At 41.5% G+C, this 13756-nt stretch overlaps 1 protein-coding gene across 1 annotated transcript in view; it reads left to right on the forward strand.

Moving 5' to 3' along the window:
* The window catches only part of GRIN2A (glutamate ionotropic receptor NMDA type subunit 2A), a 379633-nt gene that overhangs the window by 253129 nt on the left and 112748 nt on the right, over positions 1 to 13756 (forward strand). The window contains exon 5 of the mRNA XM_036070595.2: positions 478 to 592. Coding sequence (XP_035926488.1) covers positions 478 to 592 — 115 coding nt within the window. The remainder of the gene's footprint in view (positions 1 to 477; positions 593 to 13756) is intronic.

Genomic DNA, 13756 nt, shown 5'->3' on the forward strand with positions numbered 1-13756 from the left:
GTCCTGGCATGTAGCAAGCATTTAATAAGTATTAGTGGAATGAGTAATGAATAGATGCGATACCATTTCTTTGAAGTTGCATCCCATATGGTTAATGAGACAGCAGCTTCCTTTAGGGAAGCTTGTTAAAACATAATAGAATATGCTTTAAGATCCTCCTGTAGTGTCATATGAACAGAGGTCTGTGGGTGTGGCAGGACAGAAAGGTTCCATCCCATGTGCTAATGACAATCAGTTACTAACATCTATATAGGATGGGGGATTCTGAGAGTGAGTACAGGCTCATGGGAACGAGTGCCTGGCCAATTAGCAGCGCCTGCATGGGTACTAATACTCCCACAGATAGAGGCCACTTGTCATGGATGATCATGGCCATGTAAGTCTCCATGTTGCGAGTGTTACACAGTGGTGCCTTCCACTCAACTGACCTCTTTCCTTCTTCCCTAAAAACTTGTCTTTCTCTCTTCTTCTCTCTAGATTTATGGTCAATGTGACATGGGATGGCAAAGACTTGTCCTTCACTGAGGAAGGCTATCAGGTGCATCCCAGACTGGTGGTGATTGTGCTGAACAAGGACCGAGAATGGGAAAAGGTGAGCATCCTTCTGCATGTTGGTAATGCAGGGTGGGGATGAATGCATGGGCAATGGAAGGGCTCGACTTAATTCTTTTCCCAACACATTTCCTGCTGAGCTGCTCCAGATTCCATCCCACGACCAGGAGCAGATCTTTCTTGGAACGAGGTGAACCAAATATCATAAGGTGTAGCTGGAATGCTTTTTCTGGGTGAACTGTGGTAACCGTGTGCTGTTCCTTGTGTCAGCTTCTCCAATCTCATTAGGAAGGGTCCTTGAAGGACTTAGGATAAATAATTTAAAGACTAAAGGTTGGTTCACATTGTTGCAATAGCAAATGTTTACTGTATAGCAGTGATCACACCAGTTTGCGTACACCCCATATTAAGTACCATATTTACACATTTTGCCATATAGATAAACCCCTGTATTTTCATTGACATAGTCTTTTACTTTAAGTCAACTAATTTCCCAAACTTAAGTGTATCACTTGTGCAAATCACAGGTTGGAGAGGGAGATTATATTTCTTGTAAAGCACATTTTCTAGTACATATATATTAACTATTGAAAATATAAAACATAACTCTGCAGGAAAAAAATCATCACACATCCCACCTGAGCCGGGTCCTGAGTCAGACAGGGGAGACGTCATGGGGGATTTACAGATGACCCCACACGAACAATGACAATATCTACCCCATTTGCCCTCTCTCCACCAAATCCCAAATTAGTCGCCACACAATCACATAAAGAGTAGAACAAAAAATATCGAAAGGAAGCCTGGGTCGTTATCTTGTCTTTCTTGACAAGCAAGGCATGGCTTCTAAACTGCCTCAAGCAGCTTGAGATTTCTGTTCACTTTGCACTTCAGATGGAGGCTTGAGAGATCCTATGGGTAGGAAGATGCAGGATGTGGAGTGGGAGATGTACATAATTCACTAGGATCAGAAGAAAGTACTGTGCAAACAGAAGCACTGACTTTGGGGGATCCGTGATGGATGCCTAGAAGGAAAGATGAAGAGAAAGCTTTGGAAGATTTTGCCTGCTACACCCAACAGCTACAAAAGAAACTTTCCTTCAAGTGTACTTAGAAAAGGACCCAAGTAGACTGCGTTCTGGAGCATAAAACAAGTCTTGATATATTTCAAAGGATGGAAATCATGCAGAATGCATTCTTTGACCACACAGTGTTAAAATAAATGAATCACAGACCTGTACCTCTGAAACAAATAATACATTATATGTTTAAAAAAAAAAAAAAGAAGAAGAAGATAGTAGGAAGGGAAAAATGAAGGGGGGGAAACCGGAGGGGGAGATGAACCATGAGAGACTATGGACTCTGAGAAACAAACTGAAGGTTCTAGAGGGGAGGGCGGTGGGGGGATGGGTTAGCCTGGTGATGGGTATTAAAGAGGGCACGTATTGAATGGAGCACTGGGTGTTATATGCTTTAATGAATCATGGAACACTACATCAAAAATTAATGATGTAATGAATGATGACTAACATAACATAATAAAATAAAATTTTTAAAAAATCAGAAAATTAGGGGCGCCTGGGTGGCTCAGTTGGTTAAGCGACTGCCTTCGGCTCAGGTCATGATCCTGGAGTCCCGGGATCGAGTCCCGCATCGGGCTCCCTGCTCAGCAGGGAGTCTGCTTCTCCCTCTGACCCTCTCCCTCTCATGCTCTCTGTCTCTCATTCTCTCTCAAATAAATAAATAAATCAATCTTTAAAAAAAAAAAAAAAAAATCAGAAAATTAAAAAAAAAAGTTAGTAATAAAAATAGATCCAGAGAATCCCCAGATGTTTGGAAATAAGATAACATCTCTGAATAGCCCATGGGTCAAAGAAGAAATCAAAAGATATTAGCAAATATTTTGAATGAAATGACAATGAAAACACAACATATCAAATTTGAAGAATAAAGTGGAAGATGTGCTAAGGGGGAAGTTTATAGCTTTAAATGCTTATAATTAAAAAAATCAAGGCAAGTGTAAAGTCAGTGATTTAAGCTTCTACATTAAGAAGCTAGAAAAAGAAGAGCAAAGTAAACCCAAATGAAATAGAAGGAAGAAAATCACAAATATAAGAGTAAAAATCAAAGTAGAACACAAAATATAGAGAAGATCAACAAAGCCAAAAGGTAGTTCTTTGAAAAGATTAATGAAATTTGTAATTTCTAGCAAGAGTGATCACACAAAACAGAGAAAACACAAATACTAATAAAAAATACTAAAAATGCGGGGCGCCTGGGTGGCTCAGTCGTAAAGCATCTGCCTTCAGCTAAGGTCATGATCGCAGGGTCCTGGGATCGAGCACCACATCGGGCTCCCTGCTCCACAGGAAGCCTGCTTCTCCCTCTCCCACGCCCCCTGCTTGTGTTCCCTCTCTCGCTGTGTCTCTCTCTGTCAAATAAATAAATAAAATCTTTAAAAAAAATACTAAAAGTGCAAGAGGAGATATCACCAAGACATTACAGATCCTGCAGACATCAAAATGATAAAAAAAATATTACGAATAATGTATGCCAACAAATTCCACAACGTAGATAAAATGGGTATATTTTTGGGGGGAAAAAAAAAACTCACAAATTTCCAAAACTGACCTAAAAAAGAAATAGTCTGAAGTCTCTAAGTTTCTAAGCTCTAAACTTGCTACAAAATTGAATTTATGACTAAAATCTTCCCCATTTCAAAAACAAAAAAAACTCCTGACCTAGATAGCTTGGCTGTGAATTCCATCAGACATTTTAAAAAGAAATAACACCAATCTACACAGTGTTTCAATATATTAGTAATCATAATCCAGCAATATATTAAAAAAATAATACACCATGGATAAATGTTATTTATCCTATGAACTCAAGATTGGTTTAACATTCAAAAAATAAATCAGTGTAACTTACCATATTAATATAATAAAGGAGAAAATTGTATGGTCATCTCAATAGATGCAGAAAAAGCATTTGACAAAATCTAATATATCCATTCATGATAAAGGAAGGGAGATTTCTCAATCTGATAAAGGTTATCTATGAAAACCCTATAACTGACATCTCATATAGTGATGAAATGATGAAAATAAATCCATAAACATGCATTCAATTGCTTTTTGATGAGTAATTATGACAATGGGGGAAAGGAACGTCTTTTTTTTAAAAAAGATGCATTTATTTTAGACCGAGAGCTTGGGCACGAGTGGGGGGAGGGACGGGGAAGAGGGAGAGGCAGAGAATCTCAAGCAGACTCCACACTGAGCGTGGAATCTTACACGGGGCTCAATCTCACGACCCTGAGATCATGACCTGAACCAAAACCAAGAGTCGGACACAACAGACTAAGCCACCCAGACACCACGAAAAGAAAGTCCTTTTAATAAATGGTGCTAGATCCACCAGATATCCACATGGAAGAAAAATACCTTGACCCGTAGCTCACATTATACATAAAAATTACTTAAATTTCAGACCTAAATGTAAAAGCTAAAACTGTAAAGTGTTTAGAAGAGAATTTAGGAGGATATTGCTGTGATCCAAGAAAGCAGAATGCAAAAGGCGTTTGGTGTACAGTAAAAATAATAAACTGGGGGCGCCTGGGTGGCTCAGTGAGATAAGCGTCTGCCTTTGGCTCAGGTCATTTTCTCAAGATCCTGGGATTGAGCCCCGCATCGGGCTCTCTGCCGAGAGGTGAGTGTGCTTCTCCCTCTCCCTCGGTGCTCTCTCTCTCTCACACACACACATACACATGCATTCTCTCTCTCTCAAATAAATAAAAATCTTTAAAATATATAAATAGACTGGACTCCATCAAACATCAAAATTTAAAAATTTTTTAATTTTTCTCATGTACAGACACTGTTAGAAAATGAAAAAGGCAAGCCCCAGATTGGGAAAAAATATTAACTCTCTGTGTATATCCCAAAGGGCTCATATCCAGAATATATAAAGAACTCCAATAAATGAATAATAAAAAATAAAACAACACAAAAGTGGGAAATTAAGTTAGACACTGAAATGGCCAATAAGTTAGTGAAAACATGCTTATGACCATCAGAGACATGCAAACTAAAACCATAATGATATATCACTTCACACCCACTGAATGGCTAAAATGAAAAAGAGTGACAATACCAAGTGTTGGTAAGGATATGGAGCAACTGAATCTCTTATATATGGCCAGTGGGAATGTAAAATTAAAACCACCATGGAAAAGTGTTTGGCAGTTTCTTATAAAGTGAAAAATATACACAAACCTTCCAACCCACCAGTTATACTCCTGGGTATTTACTGTAAAGAAATATAAACTTATACCCCAAAAGTAATATTTGTATAAGAATGTTCATTGCAACTTTATTCATCAGAGCAAAACATCAGAAGGAATGCCAGTGTCCATCAGCAAGGAGTGGATAAATAAATTATGGTATATTCATAAAGTGGAATGCTACTCATTAATAAGGAATGAACTGGTAATACCTAGAACATGGATGAATTTCCAAAACAGGCAGTCAATAGGAAAGGGCACAGGGAGCTTTCTAGAGTTATGGCAATGTTTCATATCTTGAACATTTGTCAAAATGTGTCAAACTGTCACCCAAGATCTGTTTATTTTAGTGCATTTCATTGAACCTTAATTCAAAACAATTTTTGAAACCCTTCAAACTGAGATACCCAGCACAGTTAACTACCAGCATTTACTGAGTTTTCATATTTAACTCCCGGACCTGAATACTAGTTATATCAACAATAACCATTGTTTATTGAACACTTACTCTATTTCTCCTCTAGGTGGTATACCCAAGCACTGAATCACACTTCATTCATTCATCCAACAAATATTCAGTGCCAACTACGTGCCAGGCACTATTCTTGATACTTGGAATCTATCAGTGAATAAGAGAGACAAAAAAAGTTTTGTACTCATGGAACTTAGATTCTAGTCTGCCTGTGCCAGAGGGTGGGGTGGGAGTCTGTGTTTTTTTGTGATGCTTGAGGAAAACATTGGATTCTAGTTAACTGAAATCTGGTATACCCTGTGGCCCACATCGCCATCACTGAGCTGGGCTCCTTTGTACATCTGGGACGCTGAACATGCTGGGTTTTTGTTTTTGTTTTTACCTGTAATGTTTTCCTGTACCCACACCTTCTTTTATCCATCCTTCAAGTTCTGGGTTTTCTTTCCTCTTACAAATGCAAAGCCAACATGCAAATTACTTTTTTCCTATTCTTCATAGGCGATAGGGAACGTGGGCCTTTTCTGCCTTCTGTCGTTTTGTTTTGGCGTTATTTTTCAACCATTTGAAGTTACACAACCTGAGGATCACTGTGGAGCTGTGAAATCGTTCTCCTTGGTTGGATTTCACCCGTCCTGGGTCAGACTTGGCTCACACCTGTGAATTTTCAGTGCTGCCTTTGGATCTAGCTCATTTGCCAGGGAGCCTGTTTACAGGGGGGCCACTGCCACACAGGTGATAGCATTTCGTAAAAGAAGGCTGCCCTTGATATCCTCCGTTTCCAGATACAGAAAATGCCCTTTTAATATTTTGTGTGTCCTCCTTCAAATTCTTATTGAAATACAATTTCTCAAAAAGGCAGCTCAGGGAATTACTGCCGAATTGAGCTTAGAATGTACAAATGCTTCCTGTAATTCTGCTATTCTCTTGGCACTCAGGGGATCCAGTTCTTCAGAAATAACTCCTTGTGCTTCTGTCTTGAAGAAAGAGGAAGCCAGTGGAGCAAGTAAATACCGGTCATGTTATCCTTCAGCCTGCCTGCCGGCAGCATATAGGATATAGCAGGTCATCAGAGGGGGCAGCCTGCGGAAGGAGGGAGCTGTTATTCTGGGGCTCAGAGGCGACTTCTCTCTATCTCTGAGGTCACCCAGTGGCGTCATGGGAAGCAGCAGCTTGTAAGGAGGGAGTCTTGGAAATTGTGACAAGCCCTTGGAGGGGCCTTTGCTTTCTGCCGGGCCCTTGTTTGTGGCTGGCATGGATTATTCCAGTGCCATGACCAATGCCTGCTTGTGTCTAGCAGACATAGAACTCAGCGCTAAGCAGGCTTCCTCTTACAAATCAGGACTCCCGTGCTCTTTGCCTTTCCTTTTCTCCAGTGGGTTTTGCTCTGCCTTGGAGCTTGGTGGGTCTTGGAGCAAGGCCTCCCAGAGATGTTTGAAAACAGCAATTGGCAGCCCAGGCCAGTACAAACAGTAGTCCCCGGGCACCAACTCTATGGCCACCATTATTTCAAGCACCAGGGCTTATCCAAGGATGAGTAGGAAACCATCCCGCTCCTCAAGTGGCTCATCACCGAGCCTTTGCTGGGGTGAGAAGGGTGAACTTGACTCAGCCAGCTGGGGAGTCTCCAAGGTGATAGGGCTTGGGTTTGAGTATAGACTGGATTTCTCCAACTTGAATAAATTTCTCATTAACTACCTGAAAAAAAAATGCTTTGGGAATAATTCTCTTTACCATTTTTGGGTTACACTAGCTTTAAAATGAAAATATATGTATGCATATACACGTACACATATACACATACACATAGACTAGCTTTAAAATGGAGATAGACAGAAAGGGAGAGAGAGAGTCAAAGAAAGATTTTGAAAGCAGTTTTTGAATTTTTTGACCTCAAGCATAAATAGGGCAAAACCCATACCTATTAAAGTAAAATAATCCTCTTATTTTCTAGAAAAGCAGTAATTAAGGATGATAGCGATGCCCCAGAAGACATGAGGGACCCATCATGTCTTCCCAAACCAAGAGTCTTGTTCCCATGCTCTGATGCATCTGCCTCCCCTTTCTCCTCCCCGGTCTGTTTGCATTCTCACTGGGGACCTTAGTGCCAGCTGCCTTCCTCACAGGATGACTCCCAGATCCCTCACACCAGCCCAGACCTCCCGATCTCCACGCTTGCTTGCAGAACACCCCCATGCGGAGAGCCCACAGACCTCCAACTTCCTCTTGTCAAAAGCCAAAATCATTGTCTCCCCCTCCCAAATATGGTCATTCTCCTGTGTCCCAGCACAGACATCTTCATTCTTATCCTCCCAGTGAAGGATATTCGGTTGTCATTGGCTCATGCTCTGCTCCCTGATATTCCTGTTCCTTTGAGCGTTTTTCCAATTTTTCCAAGGACACCCTTCCTGGATAATCTCAAATGGGTTGGGTCCTTTCCACCTCATTCTACAGACCTGTATACTAACTCCTAGGAGTGTTAACACTTTGCATTGTCATTGTTTGCTTGCATATTTATCTTCATTTAGACCACAAGCCCCATTTGGGAAAACGTCAGGTCCATTCATGTTTCTTTAGCTCTGCCACGGGACTTTGTTTCTAGTGCCCAGAATGGTCTCTGTACAATTTGTTGGGCATGATGACTTCAGACTTCAGGCACCATTCATTAAGAGCTACTCTGCACCAAGAGCTATGGTGAGAATTTTACGTGCATGATCTCATGTAGTTGTTTCAACAACTCATCTCAAGGAGGCATTCTGATTCCTGCCTCACAAACAGAAATTCAGGTTAGTGACCGGTTTCAGATCCCCCCAGCTAGTAGGTGAAGGAAGCAGGATGTGGGTGGAGGTCTGCCTGACCCCAAAGGCTGCATTCGTAATCACTACATCTAACAGAAAGCCTGGCAGTGGGACAGGGATATTTGAGAGGAGAAATTAAGAGGGCTCCTCCCACCCTTAGAATGGCATCCACCTTCTTTTTCTCATGGGGGGCAGCAGATTCCACCCAAAGCCACCTCACTGGAACTTGGGGGATAAATATTTATCATACTTCATAGGCCATGTCTTTTCTGGTCTATAGCAGTTTCATCTTCCTGGATCATACCCTGTCCCTTGTTTCTTGTGCATAATGAAGGAGATGCCACTTAAGGAAGGAATTCTTGGTGCAGATATGATACAGGAGGTCTTTGAGAAAGCTTGGACTGACATCTGGAATGTATAGTTCTGATGTGGCATGTCAGCATGTGATCAGATCTAGGAAGTCCTTTACTGACAGTGGTGTATGCATGGGGTACAATTGTGACATGACGTGATTTCTAATGATAGATTGCTGTAACTCCCTCCCTTCTGGATCATTGTATTTTACTACCCCTCCGTCACTCCCTCCCCCCACTTTTAGCCTAGACTGACTCAGTGAGTCTCAAGAACTCATGTGTAGAAGATTTCTAGTGTGTGTTTGCTTGTGTGTGTGAGTTTGTGTGTGTTATCAATAATCTGCAAACAGGTTCATCCTGCGAAAGGATTGAAGTATTTATGCAAGCATTGTAATTGGCTTCTGCACACACGTATTCCAATGATTATGTGAAGGAAGTCTTGGAGGAAAATAATTGAGAGACCACTAGTAAATGACGAACCAATAAAATAATTGTGTGCATTGCTGAAAGCAAAGAGACTTGTGTACACCTTCTGCAAGTGGACAGAGGACATTCTGGCTTCTCCCATGTGCTTGCTTTGCTTGGAAGATAATGGCGGCCCATTGAGGAAGCCATGAGCTCTGGCTGTGACTATCACTGAGAGAAGTCTGTTTTCAGGTTTTCACTTATTCTCTTGCCACTCGATCTCTGGTGCTCAATTGCCAAGACTCAGTATTTGTAGAATGGATATAAAAATGGATGAAAAAAAAAAATGGATGAAAAGATTGGTTTTCATGGACTTCTCCACATGAGGAACATCTTTCAGCATTGGTCATTCAAGTGTAGTTCTTGGGGCTCCCTGTATCAGAGTCACCAGGGGAAAGGTGTAAAGGTCTTATGCCTACTTCAAACCTATGGAATGATCATTTCAGATTCTGCTTTTTTTCATAAGCTGTCCTCATGATTCTCATGTCCCTTAAAGGCCTAGAACCATGGCTTTAGGGCATAGATTTACTCTTTGTGACCCTGAAAAACTGGTTTGTCAATGTCATCCTGGTTATCAGAACTTTTCGCTTTAAGGCTCTTTGTGCCTCTTTCTTCCTTTGGAATACAGTGCTTAGTGGCAAAGCTTAAGAGAAATGGTATGGGAGAAAAGGAAATAAGGAAATTGCAGTTTTGTCGCACCCTGAGTAATCTCTGGTGAGTGAGACAGTACCAACGCCAGTAAAATCTTGTTTATGCATGTAGATCAGTTCCTGTCACCTGGTGTATCCTCCATAAATATTGTTATTAAATGATTTCTTTTTCTGGTAAAACTGCCCCCCCATAAACAGATCAGTTGGATTTGGATTATAACCCTTATGCATTTCACACATGTATTTCATCAAACAAAATGTCCAGCATACCTACTGTGTGCAGGTCATTGTGGAGGGTTGCAGTAACACATGGACTGGTTTTGAAGATACATAGAATCTAGTAGGACGCTAGGAGACGCTCATAACCACAAGACAGTGTGATATGTGCCACAAAAGATGTTCTGATAGAACTCTACAGTATTTAGAGAAGATAGACATTATGTATAGGCAGAAGGGTTGAGGGCATCTATACAGAGCACCCTCTCATTTGGACAAGTGTCAGAGCATATGTGTGATCTGGACTTCTGAATATGTGTGGGAAGGCCATTCCATGCAGAAGGAACATTGTAAGTGAAAGCCCAGAAACAAGGATTTCAATGTGTTTGAACCATAGCTTGTGTGGTAGGCAGAATTCTAAGAATGACCCCCAATGCCCCTTACCCCCTGTAAGCCTCCCCCTGAAGGGTATGTGGCATATCATGAGCTATGCATCCCGTGATTGTCACATTAGCGAGTAGAAGGGGTTGTCAGCTGACTTTGAGTTAATCAGGCTGGGCCTCATGTCATCACAGGAGCCTTTTAAAAGTAGAGACTTTTGGGGCACCTGGGTGGCTCAGTCATTAAGCGTCTGCCTTCGGCTCAGGTCGTCATCCCAGGGTCCTGGGATTGAGCTCCACATCAGGCTCCCTGCTCCACAGGAAGCCTGCTTCTCCCTCTCCCACTCCCCCTGCTTGTGTTCCCTCTCTTGCTGTGTCTCTCTCTGTCAAATAAATAAATAAATAAAATCTTGAAAAATAAATAAAGTAGAGACTTTTCTGCAACTAATAGCAGAAGAAGAGGCCAGACAGATTCAAGCACGGGAAGGATTTGACTGCTAGGCTTGAGAATTGAGGGGCCATGGGACAAGGCACGTGGAGGGCCACTGGGAATGAGTTTCGTCCCTGGCCACCAGCCACCAAGGAAGCAAAAACTCCAGTGCTACAGCCCTCAAGGAGCTGGACTCGGCCAACGACCTGAAGGAGTTTGGAAGTGGATTCTTCCCAGATCCTCCAGCCATGAGCCCAAGCTGCCTGACACTTGATTTCAGCCTTGTGAGACCCTGAGCCAAGAACCCAGCCGAGCCCCACTGGACTGTGGGCCTGTGAAGCCGTGAGGTGTTGTCAAAGGGTTGTTGTTCCAGGCGGCAAAGTTGGAGGCTGTTTGTTACAGTACACCAGGAAATGAATATGGATCATTGTGAGGGAATGATGAGAAGGAAGGGCTGTGCTGAGAAGTGAATTCGAGTCTACAGGACTTTATTCAGTAATCGTTGGGGCGCCATTGAAGGAGAAGAAAACAGAAAAATAATAAATAGTAATAGCTACCATTTGTTTAGCATTAATGAGTCACCATGCAGGTGCTGAGCATTCAAATATATAAACTCGTCTGGTCCTCACATGGACACTGGAATACAGATGCTGTTACCCTCTTTTATAAACTAGGGAATGAGTTCCAGACAAATTCAAAAAGTGTGCAGGGTCGCAGAGCTGGGATATCAACCCTGCAGCCTGCTCTTAATAGATGCAGACTCTGATGCTTCTTTAAAAAGGAAATGATGATTGGTGAGGATCTTTGGGAAAATTTCTCAGGGGTGCTTTAAGTAGCTCGGGTTCAAGGGGAGTGTAAGGTATGAATAGGGACGGTGGCAATGGGATCTGAGAGGAATGTCAGAAAGGAATTGAAGCACATGGCATTCACTGGATGATCTGCTGAGAGCTTCATGACAAAGCAGAATCAGTCAGATTTGTTTGTTTGTTTGTTTGTTTTAATTTTCAGGCATGGGTCTGTGCTTAGGCATTTCTGGATTGAGTATTTCCAGAAGAAATAGGTCATGCCCATAAATGACATTGTTCGTCTTTCTTTCTCCCTACTCCCCAACCCCAACCCCTGCTTCGCTTTCTCTCTCTTTCTTTCCTTTTTCCTCCCCAACCCACATCTAAAGTCAAGGGCCCATTTGTAAAATGGGTTTGGTGATATCACTACCTTAGCAGAGTCTGTGTGAAATTTAACTTGTTTCCTTATGTAATGATCATTAAGTTTTTCAAATGATACAAGCCCTAGAGAGGGAAAGTTAAGCCATCGCAGAAGATTTAAAATGATCATCTGACTTCCCTAGAGTCATGCGTTGTGGCTATTTTAAATACCCACACAGTACACTATGTTAGGTCACAGTGGGGAAAATATAGTAGGTCTCTAGAAAATTAACACTTCGGACTGAAGTAAGTGGTACCACCTCCTTGTGCGTGTGTAAGTGTGTGTGTGTGTGTGTGTGTGTGTCTGTCTGTCTGTCTGTCTTGCATTGGTTCTCTTTTTTTTTTTTTTTTTTGCATTCGTAACAACAAACCAACTCCCAAAAGAATAGCAGTTAAACCAGTGTTCTCCTGGAAGGCAAAATTCTGCTAAAAGTTTTCTCAATTTCAGAAGTTAAAAAAAAAAAAAAGCAATTCACAGACAAGATATCTCTGTGAGAACATGCATTGATGGGAATGTTAATAATAAGGATGTTTGGTGGTGATGATGGTGGTGATGTTGGTTGATGTGAGGGTGATGATGGTAGCAGGTACCAAAGTTGAGCTCCTATTCCATGATGCAGGTGAATGTTTTTAGGGCATTCTCTCATTTAAATATCACACCATTCTCTGCATTTTGTCATATCTAAAAGGGAGCTGATAGGAGTACCTGCCTCATAGGTTGTGGGGAAAATTTTTAAATATGTGTATCTAGTGCTCAGAACACCAACTGGCATACAGTAGATGGTCAGTAAATGCCAGCTTCAATTATAATTGGAGTTCCATGTCATAGGAGAGAAATTGGAAACTACATAGGATAAATGACTTGCCCAAGGAGATAGTGGTGGAGGCAGAATTGGAACCCCAACAGTATCTCTCTCACAGGAGAGCCAGAGTCAACCATGATGTCATCTGGAGTATGCATGTCTACAGAACTCATAAACCCAACTTGATAAGGAAGCTATCTGAGGGTGCTGGGGGCATGATTAAGCTGACAGATTGTATAAATGTAAGACAAAAGCTGTACCCTTGATAGTGTGCCATTGCCATCAATTATGAAAATGAGTGAATAGATTATTTAAATAATCTCAAATGAGTGAATTATTCAGAGAGCGTCTCAGTCAGAAGTATTTCTAGAAACTCCTGAAGAGACGGATGAAAACCATTTTTATTTTCTGACAGGGCCATCAGCTCATCTTTGCATAGATGAATGCAAAGCCCTGGGCTCCTCTGACAGAAGGGGGAAGAGAGGGAGAGAGGGAGAGGAAGAGAGGGAGAGGGAGAATGAGAAGGAGAAGAGTGGGGTTTCAGCCCGACACCATGGAACATAGAATGAGACTCCCATGCATCATAGAGGAGAGAGATTTTTTTCTGTGTTCTCCGGGATGCCAGATTCTTTCAGAGCACTGCAGTGGTCTCTGAGTAGATAGGGATTAATGAGACAGGATCCAGCTTTAACCAGAGATGGTAGTGCTCTGTCTGATTGGTATATTGGTGTTCCAAGTGAGCTCTCATTTGGGGAAAAGATAGAATATTTCTAAAACAAATTTGAAATGAGTAGATGAAAGATCGACTTTACTGGTCCTCTGAATATAACACAAACCTTACAATATTGGCTTTCATATTTACAATTTAATTTTAGCTACATGATAATCCTGTGAAGTAGGTGGTACTCTCTGATTTTTGAGTAGGGAATACTTGGAGATATTCAGTGACATTTTTATCAATAGCTGATCAAAGATTCAAATTTAGATCTTACGCCTTTCCATGTCTGGTGCTCATTCTACCATTTTGTACAGTTTCTAGGATGAATGATGACAATTTTTACAAAGAGCCAAGAGATTCTTGTGGCTGATATCTGCCTTGGAAGTTGAGTGGAGGGGAGAAATGATGATACCTAGTCCTTTATGTAGATTC

Source organism: Halichoerus grypus, chromosome 6 (assembly GCF_964656455.1).
Source record: "Halichoerus grypus chromosome 6, mHalGry1.hap1.1, whole genome shotgun sequence".
Lineage (NCBI taxonomy): Eukaryota > Metazoa > Chordata > Mammalia > Carnivora > Phocidae > Halichoerus > Halichoerus grypus.